This window comes from Saccopteryx bilineata, chromosome 2 (assembly GCF_036850765.1).
Source record: "Saccopteryx bilineata isolate mSacBil1 chromosome 2, mSacBil1_pri_phased_curated, whole genome shotgun sequence".
In the NCBI taxonomy this organism is placed as follows: domain Eukaryota; kingdom Metazoa; phylum Chordata; class Mammalia; order Chiroptera; family Emballonuridae; genus Saccopteryx; species Saccopteryx bilineata.
In genome coordinates, this window is record NC_089491.1 from 352202302 (window position 1) to 352219446 (window position 17145).

General features: G+C 40.2%; 1 protein-coding gene and 1 pseudogene across 6 annotated transcripts in view; both read right to left on the reverse strand.

Annotated features, from left to right (window-relative positions):
* The window catches only part of BCAS3 (BCAS3 microtubule associated cell migration factor), a 633266-nt gene that overhangs the window by 446258 nt on the left and 169863 nt on the right, over nucleotides 1-17145 (reverse strand). For all 6 annotated transcript variants that reach the window (XM_066262741.1, XM_066262742.1, XM_066262738.1 and 3 more), the window contains exon 13: nucleotides 9582-9675. In XM_066262741.1, coding sequence (XP_066118838.1) covers nucleotides 9582-9675 — 94 coding nt within the window. The remainder of the gene's footprint in view (nucleotides 1-9581; nucleotides 9676-17145) is intronic.
* Nucleotides 13292-14434, reverse strand: LOC136323484 (26S proteasome regulatory subunit 4 pseudogene; annotated as a pseudogene).

A 17145-nucleotide genomic window follows, 5' to 3' on the forward strand; every position in this document is an offset into this window, starting at 1 on the left:
AATATTATATAATATACTGTGTTAATTTTCTGAAGAATATTATAATTTTGATTATATAAAAAGAAATCCAATAGATAAAAGTGGTTACTCAGGGAGGGAAGCTTGAGGGAGGGGAATAAAAGGGACAAATATATGGTAACAGAAAAATGATTTGACTTTGAGTGATGGGCACACAATGCAATCAAAAGTCCAAATGCTATAGAGATGTCCAGCGGAAACCTATATATTATTATTGATCAATGTTACCCCATTAAATTTAATTTCTAAATTAAAAAAAAATTAAAGGGTCCTTATTCTTAGAAAATGTATATTAATTTGTAGTGACTGAAATGTTATATAATATATAACTTACATTCAAATGATTCAATAAAGTATACATCCATATATATTACATATATTAAAATGTGAACACCGGCCTGACCTGTGGTGGCGCAGTGGATAAAGCGTCGACCTGGAAATGCTGAAGTCGCTGGTTCGAAACCCTGGGCTTGCCTGGTCAAGGCACATATGGGAGTTGATGCTTCCAGCTCCTCCCCACCTTCTCTCTCTGTCTCTCTCTCCTCTCTCTCTCCCTCTCTGTCTCTCTCTCTTTCTTTCTCTCTCCTCTCTAAAATGAATAAATAAAATTAAATTTAAAAAATTAAAAAAAAAAAAAATGTGAACACCGGCCCTGGCCGGTTGGCTCAGCGGTAGAGCATCGGCCTGGCGTGCGGGGGACCCAGGTTCGGTTCCTGGCCAAGGCACACAGAAGCGCCCATTTGCTTCTCCACCCCCCCTTTCCTCTCTGTCTCTCTTATCCCCTCCCGCAGCCAAGGCTCCATTGGAGCAAAGATGGCCCAGGCGCTGGGGATGGCTCCTTGGCCTCTGCCCCAGGCGCTAGAGTGGCTCTGGTCGTGGCAGAGCGACGCCCCGGAGGGGCAGAGCAACGCCCCCTGGTGGGCAGAGCCTCGCCCCTGGTGGGCGTGCCAGGTGGATCTGGGTCAGGCATATGCGGGAGTCTGACTGCCTCCCTGCTTTGAACTTCGTAACAATAAAACAAATAAAAAACAACCAACTATCTTTAGACCTTCACTAATAGAAATAGGGGGTTCAAGTTCGAAACCCCAACCTTCAAAAATCAAGGTGGTGGTACATGGGCCATTACTATACTATCTTTTTTTATTATTATTATTCATTTTAGAGAGAGAAGGGAGGGAGGAGCAGAAAGCATCAACTCCCATATGTGCCTTGACCAGGGAAGCCTGGGGTTTCGAACCAGCGACCTCAGTGTTCCAGCTAGATGCTTTTACCCACTGCGCCACCGCAGGTCAGGCTATACTATCTTTTAAATCTATTTTTATGTTTGGCCTGACACGGCGGTGGCACAGTAGATAGAGCATTGGAATGGGATGTAGAGGACCCAAGTTCGAAACCTTGAGGTCACCAATTTGAATGTGGTTGAGCACAGGCCCACCGGCTTGAGTGTGAGGCCACTGGCTCAAAGCCAAAGGTCACTAGCTTGAGCAAGAGATCACTAACTCTGCCATAGCCCCACCCCAACCCCTCGTCAAGGCACATATGAGAAAGCAATCAATGAACAACTACTAAGGTGCTGAACGAAGAATTGATGCTTCTCATCTCTCCTCCTTCCTGCCTGTCTATCCCTACCTGTCCCTCTCTATGTATCTCTCTCTCACTGTCTCGGTCACACAAAAAAATCTATTTTTATCTTTGAGACTTTTTATAATAAAAAATTTGGGAAAAAACAAAAAGTAATAAACAGAGGTGGGATTCAAAAAATAAAAGAAGTACACAAAAGTAGATTATGTTATAAGAGTTTTAAAATATTAATGAAAACAATAAATACCTAACAAAAATTAATATAAATGTTATTTAAGATATTTCCATATTGCAACTTGACTGGCATCCTCACATGCAATTTTTTTCATCTATGGATGAAATAAACATTACTATGGGCATTTAAAATATACTGTTTTGCCCGCCCGTGGCAGCAGGGGCTGTGACAGCAGGAGCACCCACGGCAATGTAGGCTGAGGTGGTGGACCTGTGGACAGACCACACCTCGGGAACAGAGAACAAACCCACTGGACTCCTGTGGCCACATCCTTATGAGGGATGAAAAAGAAGGAAAAAAAAAAAAGTCTGGATAGAATGACACCTGAGGCTAAGGGGCAAGCCACACCCAATACCATTCCAAATGCCTGAATTACCATGTTGAGCCCAACAAGCAGCCAGCAGTAATAGGTGGCAGAAAGTGGGTCTCAGGGGGACTTGAACTTTTAAAGGAACTTTCCCCAGGCCAAGAGTAGATAAAAGCTAGCCTAGGAGTGCAGCTGATATTTACAACAGCACCTGGGCCCAGCAGAGGCAGTCACAAATTCTGGATCACAGATAGCTCCAAGAAGGTTGCTAAGGGCCAGTCATAATAAGTAGTGAGGCCCTGGCCGGTTGGCTCAGTGGTAGAGTGTTGGCCTGGCGTGCAGGAGTCCTGGGTTTGATTCCCGGCCAGGGCACACAGGAGAGATGCCCATCTGCTTCTCCACCCCTCACCCTCTCCTTCCTCTCTGTCTCTCTCTTCCCCTCCCGCAGCCAAGGCTCCACTGGAGCAAAGTTGGCCTGGGCGCTGAGAATAGCTCCATGGCCTCTGCCTCAGGTGCTAGAATGGCCCTGGTTGCAACAGAGCAACACCCCAGATGGGCAGAGCATCGCCCCCTGGTGGGCATCCCAGGTGGATCTGGGTCAGGCATATGCGGGAGTCTGACTGCCTCCCTGTTTCCAACTTCAGAAAAATACAAAAAAAATAAAATAAAATAAGTAGTGACCTCCACTGGTCTGCATCACGTTCCAGCCAGGGAGGTCCAGGGCTGGCACATCTAGCTGCCAGATAGGGAGAGCATCAGTACAAGACCTAACAACTCTTCTTAGAGTGGTAGCTTAAGGAAGGGCTCCACACACCTGACCCAGATAAGACATAGAAAATGCCAACACAAATAGAAAAACAAACAGTGGGAGCAGACAAGTAGCCCACAGCAGATTACAAACAACAGCTGATGGCAACCCAAGAAGGTCTAGAAACAACAAAACTGGAAACTGGAGGCAGACAACACCAACCCTAGACTCAGCTAGCTACACAAACAGCACATCCAAAGAAGGAGTCTATACACAGACAAAATGGGAAGACAGAGAAATGCAATCCAAATGAATCAACAAGAGAAATCCCCAGAAATAGAACTGAATGAGATGGAAGAAACCAAATTACTGATTATAGAGTTTAAAATAATGATTGTTAGGATGCTCAAAGATCTTAGAGCAGCGGTTCTCAACCAGCAGGGGTCGAACGAACAAAACACAGGGGTTGCCTAAAGTCATCGGAAATACATATTTTATTTAAAAATGTATCGTATAATAAAGATGTATTTTCCGATGGCTTTAGGCGACCCCTGTGTTTTGGTCATTCAACCCCCGCCAGGGTCGCAACCCACAGGTTGAGAATCGCTGTCTTAGAGCAACAATGGATGGACATAACAAGCACCTAAATAAAAAGACAGCAAGCATCAAAAAGGACACTGAAATCATAAAAAAGAAACCAGCCAGAAATGACAAATACAATATCAGAAATGAAGACTACACTAAAAGGAAGTAAAAGCAGGCTAGATGAAGCATAGGATCAAATCAGCGATTTAGAGGACAAGATAAACAAAAGCATGGAAACAGAGCAGCAAAAAGAAAAAAGGCTCAAAAAGTCTGAGGAAACTCTAAGAGAGCTCTGTGACAACATGAAAAGAAATAATATCCGCATCATAGGGATTCCTGAATGAGAAGAGAAAGAACAAGGGATAGAGAACCTCACTGAAGAAATCATAGCTGAAAACTTCCCTAAATTGATAAAGGAAAAAGTCACACAAGTTCAAGAAGCACAAAGAGTCCCATTAAAGAGAAACCGAAAAAGGCCTACACCAAGACATATCATAATTAAAATACCAAAATGAAGAAATAAAAAAAGAATACTGAAAGTTGCAAGAGAAAAGCAGTCAATTACCTACAGAGGAGCCCCCATAAGGATGACATCCAACTTTTCAACAGAAACACTAGAGGCCAGAAGGAAATGGCAAGAAATATTCAAAGTAATGCAAAATAAGAGCCTACAACCAAAACTTCTTTATCCAGCAATACTATCATTTAAAAATGAAGGAAAAATAAAAAGCTTCCCAGACAAAAAAAAAAAAAAAACCTCAAAGAATTCATTACAACCAAACCAATGCTGCAAGAAATGTTAAGGGGCCTGTTGTAAAAGAGAATAGGAAAAAAATCTAGAAAAAGAAAAATGTAGATTTAAAAAATAAAATGGCAATAAACAACTACATATCAATAATCACCTTATATGTAAATGGATTAAATTCTCCAATCAAAAGAAAAGAGGACTCATATATATGCTGTATACAAGAGATCCACCTCAAAACAAAAGAGACACATAGACTGAAAGTGAAGGGATGAAAAAAAATATTTCATGCAAATAGAAATGAAAATAAAAGCTGGGGTAGCAATACTTCTATCTAACAAAATAGACTTTAAAACAAAGGCTAGCCTGACTTATGGTGGCACAGTGGTAAAGCGTTGACCTGGAATGCTGAAGTCACTGGTTCAAAACCTGGGTTTGCCCAGTCAAGGCATATATGGAAGATGATGCTTCCTGCTCCTCTCCTCTTCTCTCTCTCTCTCTCTCTCTAAAATTAATAAATAAATCATTAAAAATAAATTTTTAAAAAACACTATAATAAGGCATAAAGAAGGTTGCTACATAATTATAAGGGAGCAATCAAACAGGAAGATATAACCATTATAAATATCCATGCACCTAATATAGAAGCACTTTAATATATATAAAGCAGATTTTGATGGACATAAAGGGCGAGATCAATAGCAATACTATAATAGTAGGGGATTTTAATACCCCATTAACATCAATGGATAGATCCTCAAAAAAGAAAATTAACAAGAAAACAGCCACCTTAAATGACACACTAGATCAACTGGACTTAATAGATATCTTCAGAACCATTCACCCTAAAGCAGAAGAATATACATTCTTTTGAAGTGCTCACAGTACATTCTCTAGGATAGACCACATGTTAGGACACAAAACAAGTCTCAATAAATTTAAGAAGATTGAAATCATATCAAGCATCTTCTGTGACCACAATGGCATGAAACTAGGAATCAACTACAATAGAAAAACTGAAAAACATTCAAATACTTGGAAACTAAACAGGATCTTATTATATAACAAATGGGTTAACAATGAGATGAAAGAAGAAATAAAAAATTTCCTTGAAACAAATGAAAATGAACATACAACTCAAAATTTATCGGACACAACAAAAGCAGTACTGAGAGGGAATTTCATAGCATTACAGGCATACCTTAAGAAGCAAGAAAATGCTCAAATTAATAACTTAACCCTGCATCTAAAAGAACTAGAAAAAGAACAACAAATAAAGCCCAAAGGAAGGAGAAGCAAGGAAATAAAGATCAGAGCAGAAATAAATGACACAGAGGCTAAAAAACAATACAGAATATCAATGAAATCAAGAGCTGGTTCTTTGAAAAGGTAAACAAGATTGATGAACCTTTAACCAGACTCACCAAGAAAAAAAGAGAGGACATAAATAAATAAAATTAGAAATGAGAGTGGAGAAGTAACAACTGACACAGCAGAAATACAAAGGACTGTAAGAAAATACTATGAAGAAATGTATGCCAAAAAATTAGACAGCTAAGGTGAAATGTACAAATTCCTTGAAACATATACTCTTCCAAAAATCAATCTGGAAGAATCAGAAAACCTAAATAGACTGATTACAACAAATGAGATTGAAACAATGATCAATAAATGCCCGACAAACAAAAGCCCTGGGCCAGATGGCTTCACAGGCTAATTTTACCAAATATTCGAAGAAGAACTAACTCCTATCCTTCTCAAGCTATTTCAAAAAATTCAAGATGAGGGAAAACTTCTAAACTCCTTTAATGAGGCAAGCATAATCCTCATTCCAAAACCAGGCAAAGACTCTACAACAAAAGAAAACTACAGGCCAATATTCCTGATAAGCCTAGATGTTAAAATTCTCAACAAGATATTGACAAACCAGATCCAAAAATACATGAAAAAAATCATACACCATGATCAAGTGGGATTTATTCTGGGGAGGCAAGGCTGGTACAATATTCACAAATCAATCAACATAATTCATCACATAAACAAAAGGAAGGATAAAAATTACATGATAATATCAATTGATGCAGAAAAAGCATTTGATAAAATCAAGCAGCCATTTATGATAAAAACTCTCAGCAAAGTGGAAATACAGGGAACATACCTCAACATGATAAAGGTCATCTATGACAGGCCCACAGCCAACATCATGCTCAATGGGCAAAAGTTAAAAGCAATTCCCTTAAGATCAGGAACAAGCCAGGGGTGCCCCCTTTCACCACTCTTATTCAATATAGTTCTGGAAGTCCTAGCCACAGCAATCAGAAAAAATAAAAATAAAAGGCATCCAAATAGGAAAAGAAGAAGTAAAACTTTCATTAATTTGCTGATATGATACTATATATAGAAAACCATAGAGTCACAAATAACTACTGGACCGCCTGACCAGGATAGGAAGAATAAACATCATTAAAATGTCCATATTACCCAAAGCAATCTATAAATTCAATGCAATTCTTATTAAAATACCAATGGCATACTTCAAAGATATAGAACAAATATTCCAAAACTTTATATGGAACCAAAAAAGAACAAGAATAGCCTCAGCAATCTTGAAAAATAAAAATAAAGTGGGTGGAATCACACTTCCTGATATCAAGTTATATTACAAGGCCACTGTACTCAAAACAGCATGGTACTGGCATAAGAACAAGCATATAGATCAATGGAAAAGAACAGAGAACACAGAAATAAACCCACACCTTAATGGACAATTGATATTTGACAAAGGAGGTAGGAGCATACAATAGAGTAAAGACAGTCTCTTTAACAAATGGTGTTGGGAAGACTGGACAGCTACCCACAAAAAATGAAACTAGACCATCAACTTACACCATTCACAAAAAATAAACTCAAAATGTATAAAAGACTTAAATGTAAGTCGTGAAACCATAGTCATCTTAGAAGAAAACATAGGCAGTAAGCTCTCCAACATCTCTCGCAGCAATATATTTGCTGATTTATCTCCATGGGCAAGTGAAAAAAGGACAGGATGAACAAACGGGACTATATCAAATTAAAAAGCTATGGATATTCCTCAAAAAATTAAAAATGGAACTGCCTTTTGACTCAGCCATCTCACTTTTAGGAATATATCCTAAGAGTACCAAATCACTGATTCAAAAAAAGAAATGCACCCCCTTATTTACTGCAGCATTGTTTACAGTTGCCAGGATCTGGAAACAGCCCAAGTGTCTGTCAGTGGACGAGTAGATTAAAAAGCAATGGAATACACAATGGAATACTATGCGGCCATGAAAAAGAAGGAAATCTTAACTTTTGTGACAACATGGATGGACCTGGAAACTATCATGCTACGTGAAATATGCCAGGCAGAGAAAGAAAAATATCATATGACCTCACTCATTTGAGAAATCTAATGAACAATGTGAACTGAGGAACAGAATAGAGGCAGAGGTGGGATCAAAGGGACCAGAGGGAAAGGGAACAGAGGGAAAGGGGATGAGAGGATGGGATCAGAGAAGGGAAAGAGATTAGTGAAATTATATATACATAACAGCGTTATAGAGAGCAGGGCAGCAAATCATGGAGAGAAGGGAAGGCGTTGGGGGGAGGGGGCAGAGAGGGTATCAAGGGGAACACGGAAGTGGGGGGCGGATATATTCAGCGGGACACTTGAATCTATGTAAACACAATAAATTAAAATCAATAAAATATGCTGTTTCACAGATGGACATTAAAATAGAACAAGGAATGTAAATTTGTGATTTCCACATTGGGCAGCTGCCCAGGCACACATTCTTAGGGAGAACCCTAATTACAAGTGTCATTTTAACAACCAGTTCGCCAAACTCAAAAAAACATTAGGTATCAGTCCTGCCTAACCAGTGCATACCAGCTAAATCCCACCACTGGTAACAAAGTACATATTACACATTGCTATTATATCTCTTCTTTTCAAATGCTTTAAGAAGAATCAGAAAAATAAAAAATGAAAAAATAACAGTTAATCTAGTTTATAAAATTTTACAAAGTTAAAAAGAAATGTGAAGTTACAAAGAAAATTCCAGCCTGACCAGGCAGTGACGCAGTGGATAGAGTGTCGGACTGGGATGCGGAAGACCCAGGTTCAAGACCTTGAGGTCGCCAGCTTGAGTGCGAGCTCATCTGGTTTGAGCAAAGCTCACCAGCTTGGACCCAAGGTCGCTAGCTTGAGCAAGGGGTCACTCGGTCTGCTGCAGCCCCATGGTCAAGGCACATATGAGAAAGCAGTCAATGAACTAAGGTGTTGCGCCCTGGCCGGTTGGCTCAGCGGTAGAGCGTCGGCCTAGCGTGCGGAGGACCTGGGTTCGATTCCCGGCCAGGGCACACAGGAGAAGCACCCATTTGCTTCTCCACCCCTCCGCCTTGCTTTCCTCTCTGTCTCTCTCTTCCCCTCCCGCAGCCAAGGCTCCATTGGAGCAAAGATGGCCCGGGCGCTGGGGATGGCTCTGTGGCCTCTGCCTCAGGCGCTAGAGTGGCTCTGGTCGCAATATGGCGACGCCCAGGATGGGCAGAGCATCGCCCCCTGGTGGGCAGAGCGTCGCCCCATGGTGGGCGTGCCGGGTGGATCCCGGTCGGGTGCATGCGGGAGTCTGTCTGACTGTCTCTCCCTGTTTCCAGCTTCAGAAAAATGAAAAAAAAAACCAACCAACAAACAAACAAACAAAAAAAAACTAAGGTGTTGCAACAAAAAACTAGTGATTGATGCTTCTCATCTCTCTCCATTCCTGTCTGTCTGTCCCTATCTATCCCTCTCTCTGACTCTCTGTCTCTAAAAAAAAAGAAAATTCCATTTCCATACATTAATATGTTGATTGAAATATTTAAGTTCTTGACTTAATTGTAATACAGAAATTAATGGAACTAAACAGCACTGTTTACCCACTGCTGCTCTCATCATTTTATTTTTTATTTTTTTTAGATTTTATTTTAAAGAAGAGAGAGAGAGAGAGAGAGAGAGAAGGGGGGAGGAGCAGGAAGCATCAACTCCCATATGTGCCTTGACCAGGCACGCCCAGGGTTTTGAACCAGTGGCCTACCTCAGCGTTCCAGGTCAACGCTTTACCCACTGCACCACCACAGGCCAGACTTTTGTCATTTTATTTTGAGTAAAGCTGATATTTAGAGGATTTCTAAATTTTTATTATAAATCCATTCATTCAATAACCAGTTACTGAAGACTACTTACTTTTTTAATATACAGAGACACACAGAAGAAAAACCAGATTCCCTATTTCATATTCTCCATTTCCAAAAAAATTCATTGAAAAACTCATGATACAAATGGGGGAGGGGGAAGACATACCACTTGTATTAAAAGCCATACAGCACACTGGTTTTTCATGAGCAGGGAAGTGGGCCACAATACCATCACTGTCAGAATCCTCGCTCAGAAGCACCTTTACAAAAAGAAAGAAGAAAAATGAAAGTTAGCATTTATTCATCAGTTACTGAGCTGAAAGATATACACAGCTACACCACAATGTCCCTGACCAAATATCATGCTTTCACTACATTGGAAGATTACCTCTTGTCAATATAAGGTGAGAATGCCACTTTAAGAACGAGGAACTGACATAGTATGAACCCAGCAGATCAATCATATAAAATCTAAAGAGTTGATTAACTTGACTATAGATGACAGAGACAATAATTTCTTGAAGGGTAGGTTATCCAACAACAGAAACATATAGCTTTTATTGTGTTATGGCCTGGAAGGCCCTCACTGCCATGATATCAAAACCAGAAAATGACAAAAAGAAAATTACAGGTCCATATACCTGATGAATAGTAATGGAAAAATCCAAAACAAAATAGGAGCAAACCAAATCCAATAGCACCTTAAAAGGATAATACACCATGAACAACAGAGATTTATATTTGAAATGTAAGATTGATTCAATGTACAAACCCAATTTAATGCACCACATTAACAAACTGAACAAAAACAAAAATCAGTTTTTATTCCCCTGTGAAACTAAGCACAAAACTTGAAACAAGGGACTTAGTTTCACGGGTGTGAGGAGGGAAATAAATAAAACTGATTTTTTTTTTTTTTTTACAGAGACAGAGAGAGGGACACAAAGACAGGAGAGAGATGAGAAGCATCAATTCTTCACTGCGACACCTTAGTCATTCACTGACTGCTTTCTCGTATGTGCCTTGCCTGGGGGACTACAGCAGATTAAATGACCCCCTGCTCAAACCAGCGACCATGGGGTCATATCTATGATCCCACACTCAAACCAGCAACCCCACTCAAATGAGTCCTCTGCATCCCAGTCTGATGCTCTATCTACTGCACCACCACTTGGTCAGGCAAATAAAACTGATTTTTGTGTGTTGGTTTTATAACCTACAACTTTGATGAATTCATTTATTATACTAACAATAACCAATCCAAAAAGGAAATTAAGAAAATCCCATTTGCTGTAACATCATATTTATCAATTTTAATGACCTTTTCAAAGAACCAAATTTGGATTTTCTCCAACATTTCACTGTTTGCAATTTTGTTGATTTCAGTAATTTCTTAGTGTTACTATATAGATTACAAGGTGCTGTACAGATTACAAGATTACAGGTTAGTGCCTGACTTAACTGCAATAAATTCTAGAATCTTTATCCAAAATAGCAGGTCCCTGTGTATCCATGTCATTTCATTCAATGTCCATTTTGTTATAACATTGATGTGATGCTGTAGGAACTTAACTTTTGTTTGTCAATTAGCTGATGGTAAAAGTGATTTTACTGTGCGTTGTTTCACTTAAGAGTTGCAGAACCTAGCAACGTTAACTGAAGACTTAATGTATAGCATTATGACATGCACTGTCATTTATATTACCAACTCAGAAACATGTAATAATCGTTACCTAAAACAATCTACTGCCTTTTAAAGGAATTAAGGAAAAAGCCTGACCAAGTAGTGGTGCAGTGGATAGAGATTCAGACTGGGACACGGGGGACCCAGGTTTGAAAGCCTAAGGTCACTGGCCTGAGCGTGGGCTCATCTGGCTTGAGGCAGGCTCATCCAGCTTGGGTACAGGCTCATCCAGCTTGAGTGCAGGCTCATCTGGCTTGTGTGCGGGGTCGCTGGCTTGAGCATGGGGTCACAGACATGACACCATGGTCGCTGGCTTGAGTCCAAAGGTCACTGGCTTGAGCCCAGGTCCCTGGCTTGAGCAAGGGGTTACTCACTCTGCTGTAGCCCCCTGGTCAAGGCACATATGAGGAAGCAATCAATGAACAATTAAAGTACCACAACAAAGAATTGATGCTTCTAATCTCTCTCCCTTCCTGCCTGTCTGTCCCTACCTGTCCTTCTGTGTCTCTCTCTCACTGTCTCTGTCATAAAAATTTTTTTTTTAAATTAAGGGAAAATGATACATAGTAATATATTTTATTTCTTCAAATATTTTTCTGCACTGCTGGGCTTGGATTTTAACCTTTTACTCCAAAGCAAGAAAATCCCCTTTATAGGAGGAAAACTGCTTGTTTACAAGGCCCACTCTTCTCTAGTAAAACTATCACACTCACCAAACTCTAGGCAGATGTGAATAAGAATGGCCTCAAGCAAGAAGACCACCAGCTCCTTTATTTTTACCCAAGTTTTAGCACTTTCTTGCGAATACATGCTTATCACATCACTCTGAACTTTTGGTCAATTTTCAGAGTCCCCCAAATGCAAGCATGCCTCCCTTTGTTGGGCTTCACTTCATGGTGCCACACAAATGCTGCACTTTTCACAGACTGAAGGAAAGACCCTCCACCAGCAAAAAGATTATGATTCAATGAAGGCTCAGATGATGGTTAGCATTTTTAGCAATAAAGTAGTCTTTTATTTTTTTATTTTTAGCAATAAAGTATGTGCATTGCTTTTGAGACATAATTCTATTATACACTTAATAAACTGCAGTACAGCGTGAACACAAACATTCATGTGACTCTACTGCAATGTTCATTTTATTGTGGTGTTCTGGAACCAAACCCACAACAGCTCCAAGGTATTTCTGTAGTTATTTTTGAAAATTCTGTCCAGTAATATGCCTGTTTTCTGGGGACAGGATTAGCCTACCTCTTCACCGTGGCTGGAAGTCATTCCCAAATCATCTTTAAATATATACATACAAGTCACCCATTTTAAATATATGAGCAAATGTTTAGCAAATCTATATTGTGAAATCACTGCTAGAGTTTAGATTTAGAATACTTCTATCACCCCCCAATTTCCTTCATTACAACTTTACAATAGATCTCCAACCCCAGGCTGCCGGCAATCCCTAACACAGGGGTCCCCAAACTATGGCCCGCGGGCCACATGTGGCCCCCTGAGGCCATTTATCCGGCCCCCGCTGCACTTCTGGAAGGGGCACCTCTTTCATTGGTGGTCAGTGAGAGGAGCATAGTTCCCATTGAAATACTGGTCAGTTGGTTGATTTAAATTTACTTGTTCTTTATTTTAAATATTGTATTTGTTCCCGTTTTGTTTTTTACTTTAAAATAAGATATGTGCAGTGTGCATAGGGATTTGTTCATAGTTGTTTTTTTTATAGTCCGGCCCTCCAACGGTCTGAGGGACAGTGAACTGGCCCCCTGTGTAAAAAGTTTGGGGACCCCTGCCCTAACATGTTATCACTTTGGCTTTTCCTAAAAATATGTAACAATATTTGCTCTTTCATGGCCAGCTTCTTTCACTATGTATAATATTTTCAATGTTCATCTATACTGCAGCATGAATCAGTGCTTCCTTTCTATCACTACATAATACTACATTGCATGCATATACTACATTTTATGTTTTTATTTTACTTTTTGCTTGTGCAAAAGCAGTTTATTGAGAATGCAGCACTGTACAATGGGCACCCTACACACCTGCTCAGAAAGGTACTCAGTACACAGGACATGTTGCTAATGAAGAGCAGCGGGAACATAGGCTCCTCTGGGCAACTTCCTGAACCTCATCCCGCTGAAGGGTTGGACACTCCTAATCCTTTCCTTGAAGGTAACTATGGTTCGCTAGAGGTAGAACCCCCCAGGAGTGCCTTCTTGTTTTCGATAAAAAATATTTTCTTTAGTTTTTTTTTTATAGTTTCCATTAGCTGCTTTCATTCTATGTTCTCTCAAGGCCATCAGACCAGCTTCTGTCAGTACCAGATAGGTCTTTAGCCATGAACAAGTCATTCACTGTCACACCATTGCCCAGCATCATTCTGCCTGTGTAGATCTGGAAGACAAGCTCCCTGGTCTTTTTGTTCCGTATAAAGATCTCCATCTTCTGGTCAATGCAGCCTGGTATGATAAGTGCTAGGTCCAAAGTTTCTATTGGGTTTATGGCCATGGTAACTTGAATGTCTTCCCTTGAATCAAATCTATCCAACTGGTTCAACAATTCCAATGCTGCTCACAGAATTTCTCTTACCACCAGAATCTGAGGCCTATCATTTTGTCCCAATGGCATCCATTTCATTAGTAAACACAGTGGATGGTGGAAGTTCTTCAGCAACTCAAAACAATTCCCAAACAAGTTGGATCCCATCACCTACATTATTCTGAATCAAATTCAGAGTCAATCATTCTCCAAAACGTGCCCAGGTTTGGTTTGCTACTGCTTTTGATAATAAGCTTTGACCAGTGTCAGGTGGATCACAGAGGACGATTTACTAAGGGGGCTTTATATCCGTATCTTCACAATATTCAGGATGAGTGAGAGGAAGCTCCACAGATTCATTAATAGCCTGGATTTGGTTGTCCAACCCCCAGTGTCAGCACAGGTCTCCTGCTGGGCTTTATCTACCTTCATTACTGTGACCAAGGGAGTCATGGCATCCATCAACACCCTGTCATGGGATATACCTGGTGGATGAGCAGGACCAAGCAGCCTGGTTCAAACAAATCCTCGTCCACAATTGAAAGAGTACTGACATAGTACTCTGAGCCCACAGGTGTAGACACAATGGCATAATTGTCATCGATGATCTTTCTCCAAAGGGTCCTACCGACATCGGGGGGCCCCCTCAAATCATCCACCTTTGATCTTTCCTACTCTTGCATTTCTTCTAAAGCCTTCATTTGTCCCTAACTTCTAATGAATTCTTTCTCCATGAGAAGACAATCTTGAATTCTCTCTAAATTCAATAATTTAATGAGCACTGAGCGTGAGGTATCACCAGTGGCAGTTTGCTGGTACCATCTGGTCCCAACTCTAGTTGGTATATTTACCACTTTTTATTTATTTATCCATTTTATCTGTTGTACACTTGGGTTGCTCCGACTTTTTAGCTATTACAAATAATGCTGCTGTGACATCCATGTACAAATTTTTATATATATATGGACATATATTTTCACTTCTCTTGGGTATCTACCTAGGAGATAAATCGCTGAGTTACATGGTATCTCTTTTCCAAAGCAACTGTACAATTTTATATTCCCACGAATATGATGACTCTTCTTTCTGCTTATTGGCCATTTGTATATCTTTTTAAGAAAAATGTGTATTCAAATTCTGTGCTAAAATTGGTTTACCTTGGTATTATTGAGTTGTAGAAGTTATTTGTATATTCTAGATACCAGTCTCTTATCAAAAATATGATTTCCATAAATTTTCTCCCCTTTAATGGGTTGTTTTTAAATTTTCTTTTTTTTTTTTTTTTTTGTATTTTTCTGAAGCTGGAAATGGGGAGAGACAGTCAGACAGACTCTCGCATGCGCCTGACCGGGATCCACCCGGCACGCCCACCAGGGGCGTCGCTCTGCAGCGACCAGAGCCACTCTAGCACCTGGGGCAGAGGCCAAGGAGCCATCCCCAGGGCCCGGGCCATCTTTGCTCCAATGGAGCCTTGGCTGCGAGAGGGGAAGAGAGAGACAGAGAGGAAGGGGGGGGGTGGAGAAGCAAATGGGCGCTTCTCCTATGTGCCCTGGCCAGGAATAGAACCCGGGTCCCCCGCATGCCAGGCCTATGCTCTACCGCTGAGCCAACCAGCCAGGGCCTAAATTTTCTTGATGCAACATATAGCACAAAACATTTTACTTTTTAAAAAACTCAGTCTGACCTGTGGTGGCACAGTGGATAAAGCGTCGACCTGGAAACACTGAGGTCGCTGGTTCGAAGCCCTGAGCTCACCTGGTCAAGGCACATATGGGAGTTGATGCTTCCTGCTCCTCCCCCCTTCTCTCTCTCTCTCTCTCTCCTCTCTAAAATGAATGAATAAAATAAAATAATAATAATAAAAAAAGCTCAATTTACTTGTCTACTTTTAAAATGTAAGTACCATTTCTAAAACATACGTTGATCATCACATAAGATGAAGGTATAATTTCTGCCTCAACACATGAGAAAGATAATACGTTAAATATAGTTCTATTTTACCTGTGCCAGTTCTCTTCTCTCCTTTCTGCAGTTCTAAGCCTTCTTTTGTTATAATTTCTTTAGAAAGCTTCCTTTAGCCATTCTTTAAGTGTAGATCTACTCATCACGAATTTCTCTAGTTTTTGTTTTCATAAGAAGGTCTTTATTTCCCCTTCATTCCTAAAGGATATTTCCACTAGGGAATTCAGGCTTAAAAGTTCTTTTATTTCACTGTTTTAAAGATGGTGTACTACTTCCTCCATCTTACACGGATTCTGATGAGAAGTCTGCTGCCTATCACACATCACTGGGAGGAATGTAAAACAATATAGCCCCTCTGGAAAAGAGCTCAGCAGTTTATGACAAACCTAAACATGCACTCACCAATCACATTCTTGGGTAATTAATATAGGGAGATGAAAATTTTACCCAAATCACAACACTTACACAAACGTTGACAGCAGCTTTATTCACAGGAGCAAAACGCTAGAAACAACTGAAATATCTTTCAATGGGTGAATGGTTGAACAGATACATCCTTACACAGAAATATAACAGAGAGATTAAAAAGAATGAATTGTATGGTTGGCTCAGTGGTGGAGCATCGGCCTGGCATGCAGGAATCCCGGGTTCAATTCCCAGCCAGGGCACACAGGAGAAGTGCCCATCTGCTTCTCCACCCCTCCCCCTCTCTGTCCTCTCTGTCTCTCTCTTCCCCTCCCGCAGCCAAGGCTCCATTGGAGCAAAGGTGGCCCGGGCGCTGAGGATGGCTCCATGGCCTCTGCCTCAGGTGCTAGAATGGCTCTGGTTGCAACAGAGAAACGCCCCAGATGGGCAGACCATGGCCCCTTGGTGGGCATGTTGGGTGGATCCTGGTCAGGCACATGCAGGAGTCTGACTGCCTCCCTGTTTCCAACTTCAGAAAAATTAAAAAATATAAATAAATTTAAAAAAAGAAAAGAGAAAAAAAAAGAATGAATTGTATGCAATAAACAAAATGAACTTCAAGAATATATTTAGTGAAAAAAGTTAATCTTAAAATATTACATACTAAATGATTTCACTTACGTAACATTCTAGAAATCACAAAATTATAAAAGTGGAGCCTAACCTGTGGTGGCACAGTAGATGAAGCAACAATCTGGAATGCTGAAATCACCAGTTTGTAACCCTGGCTGGTAAAGGCACATACAAGAAGGAACTACTAGGGTTTGATGCTTCCCACTCTTGCCCCCCTTTCTCTCTCTTCTCTCTCTAATTTCTAAAATCAATAAATAATATCTTTAAAGGTGGAGAACATATTAGTGGTTGTCAGAGAAAGGGATAATGGTAGGTTAAAGAAATACAAAGAGGTGTTTGTGTGTTAAACAGTCCTATATGTTAACTGTGATGGATTATGTTAATTATATGATAGTAATCTATATAAGGGATAAAATTTCATAGAACTATATAAACCCACATACAAATACAAATTAATTCAGGTAAAACTAATGGTGAGAAGTGGAGAAGATCTGTAGCCTAG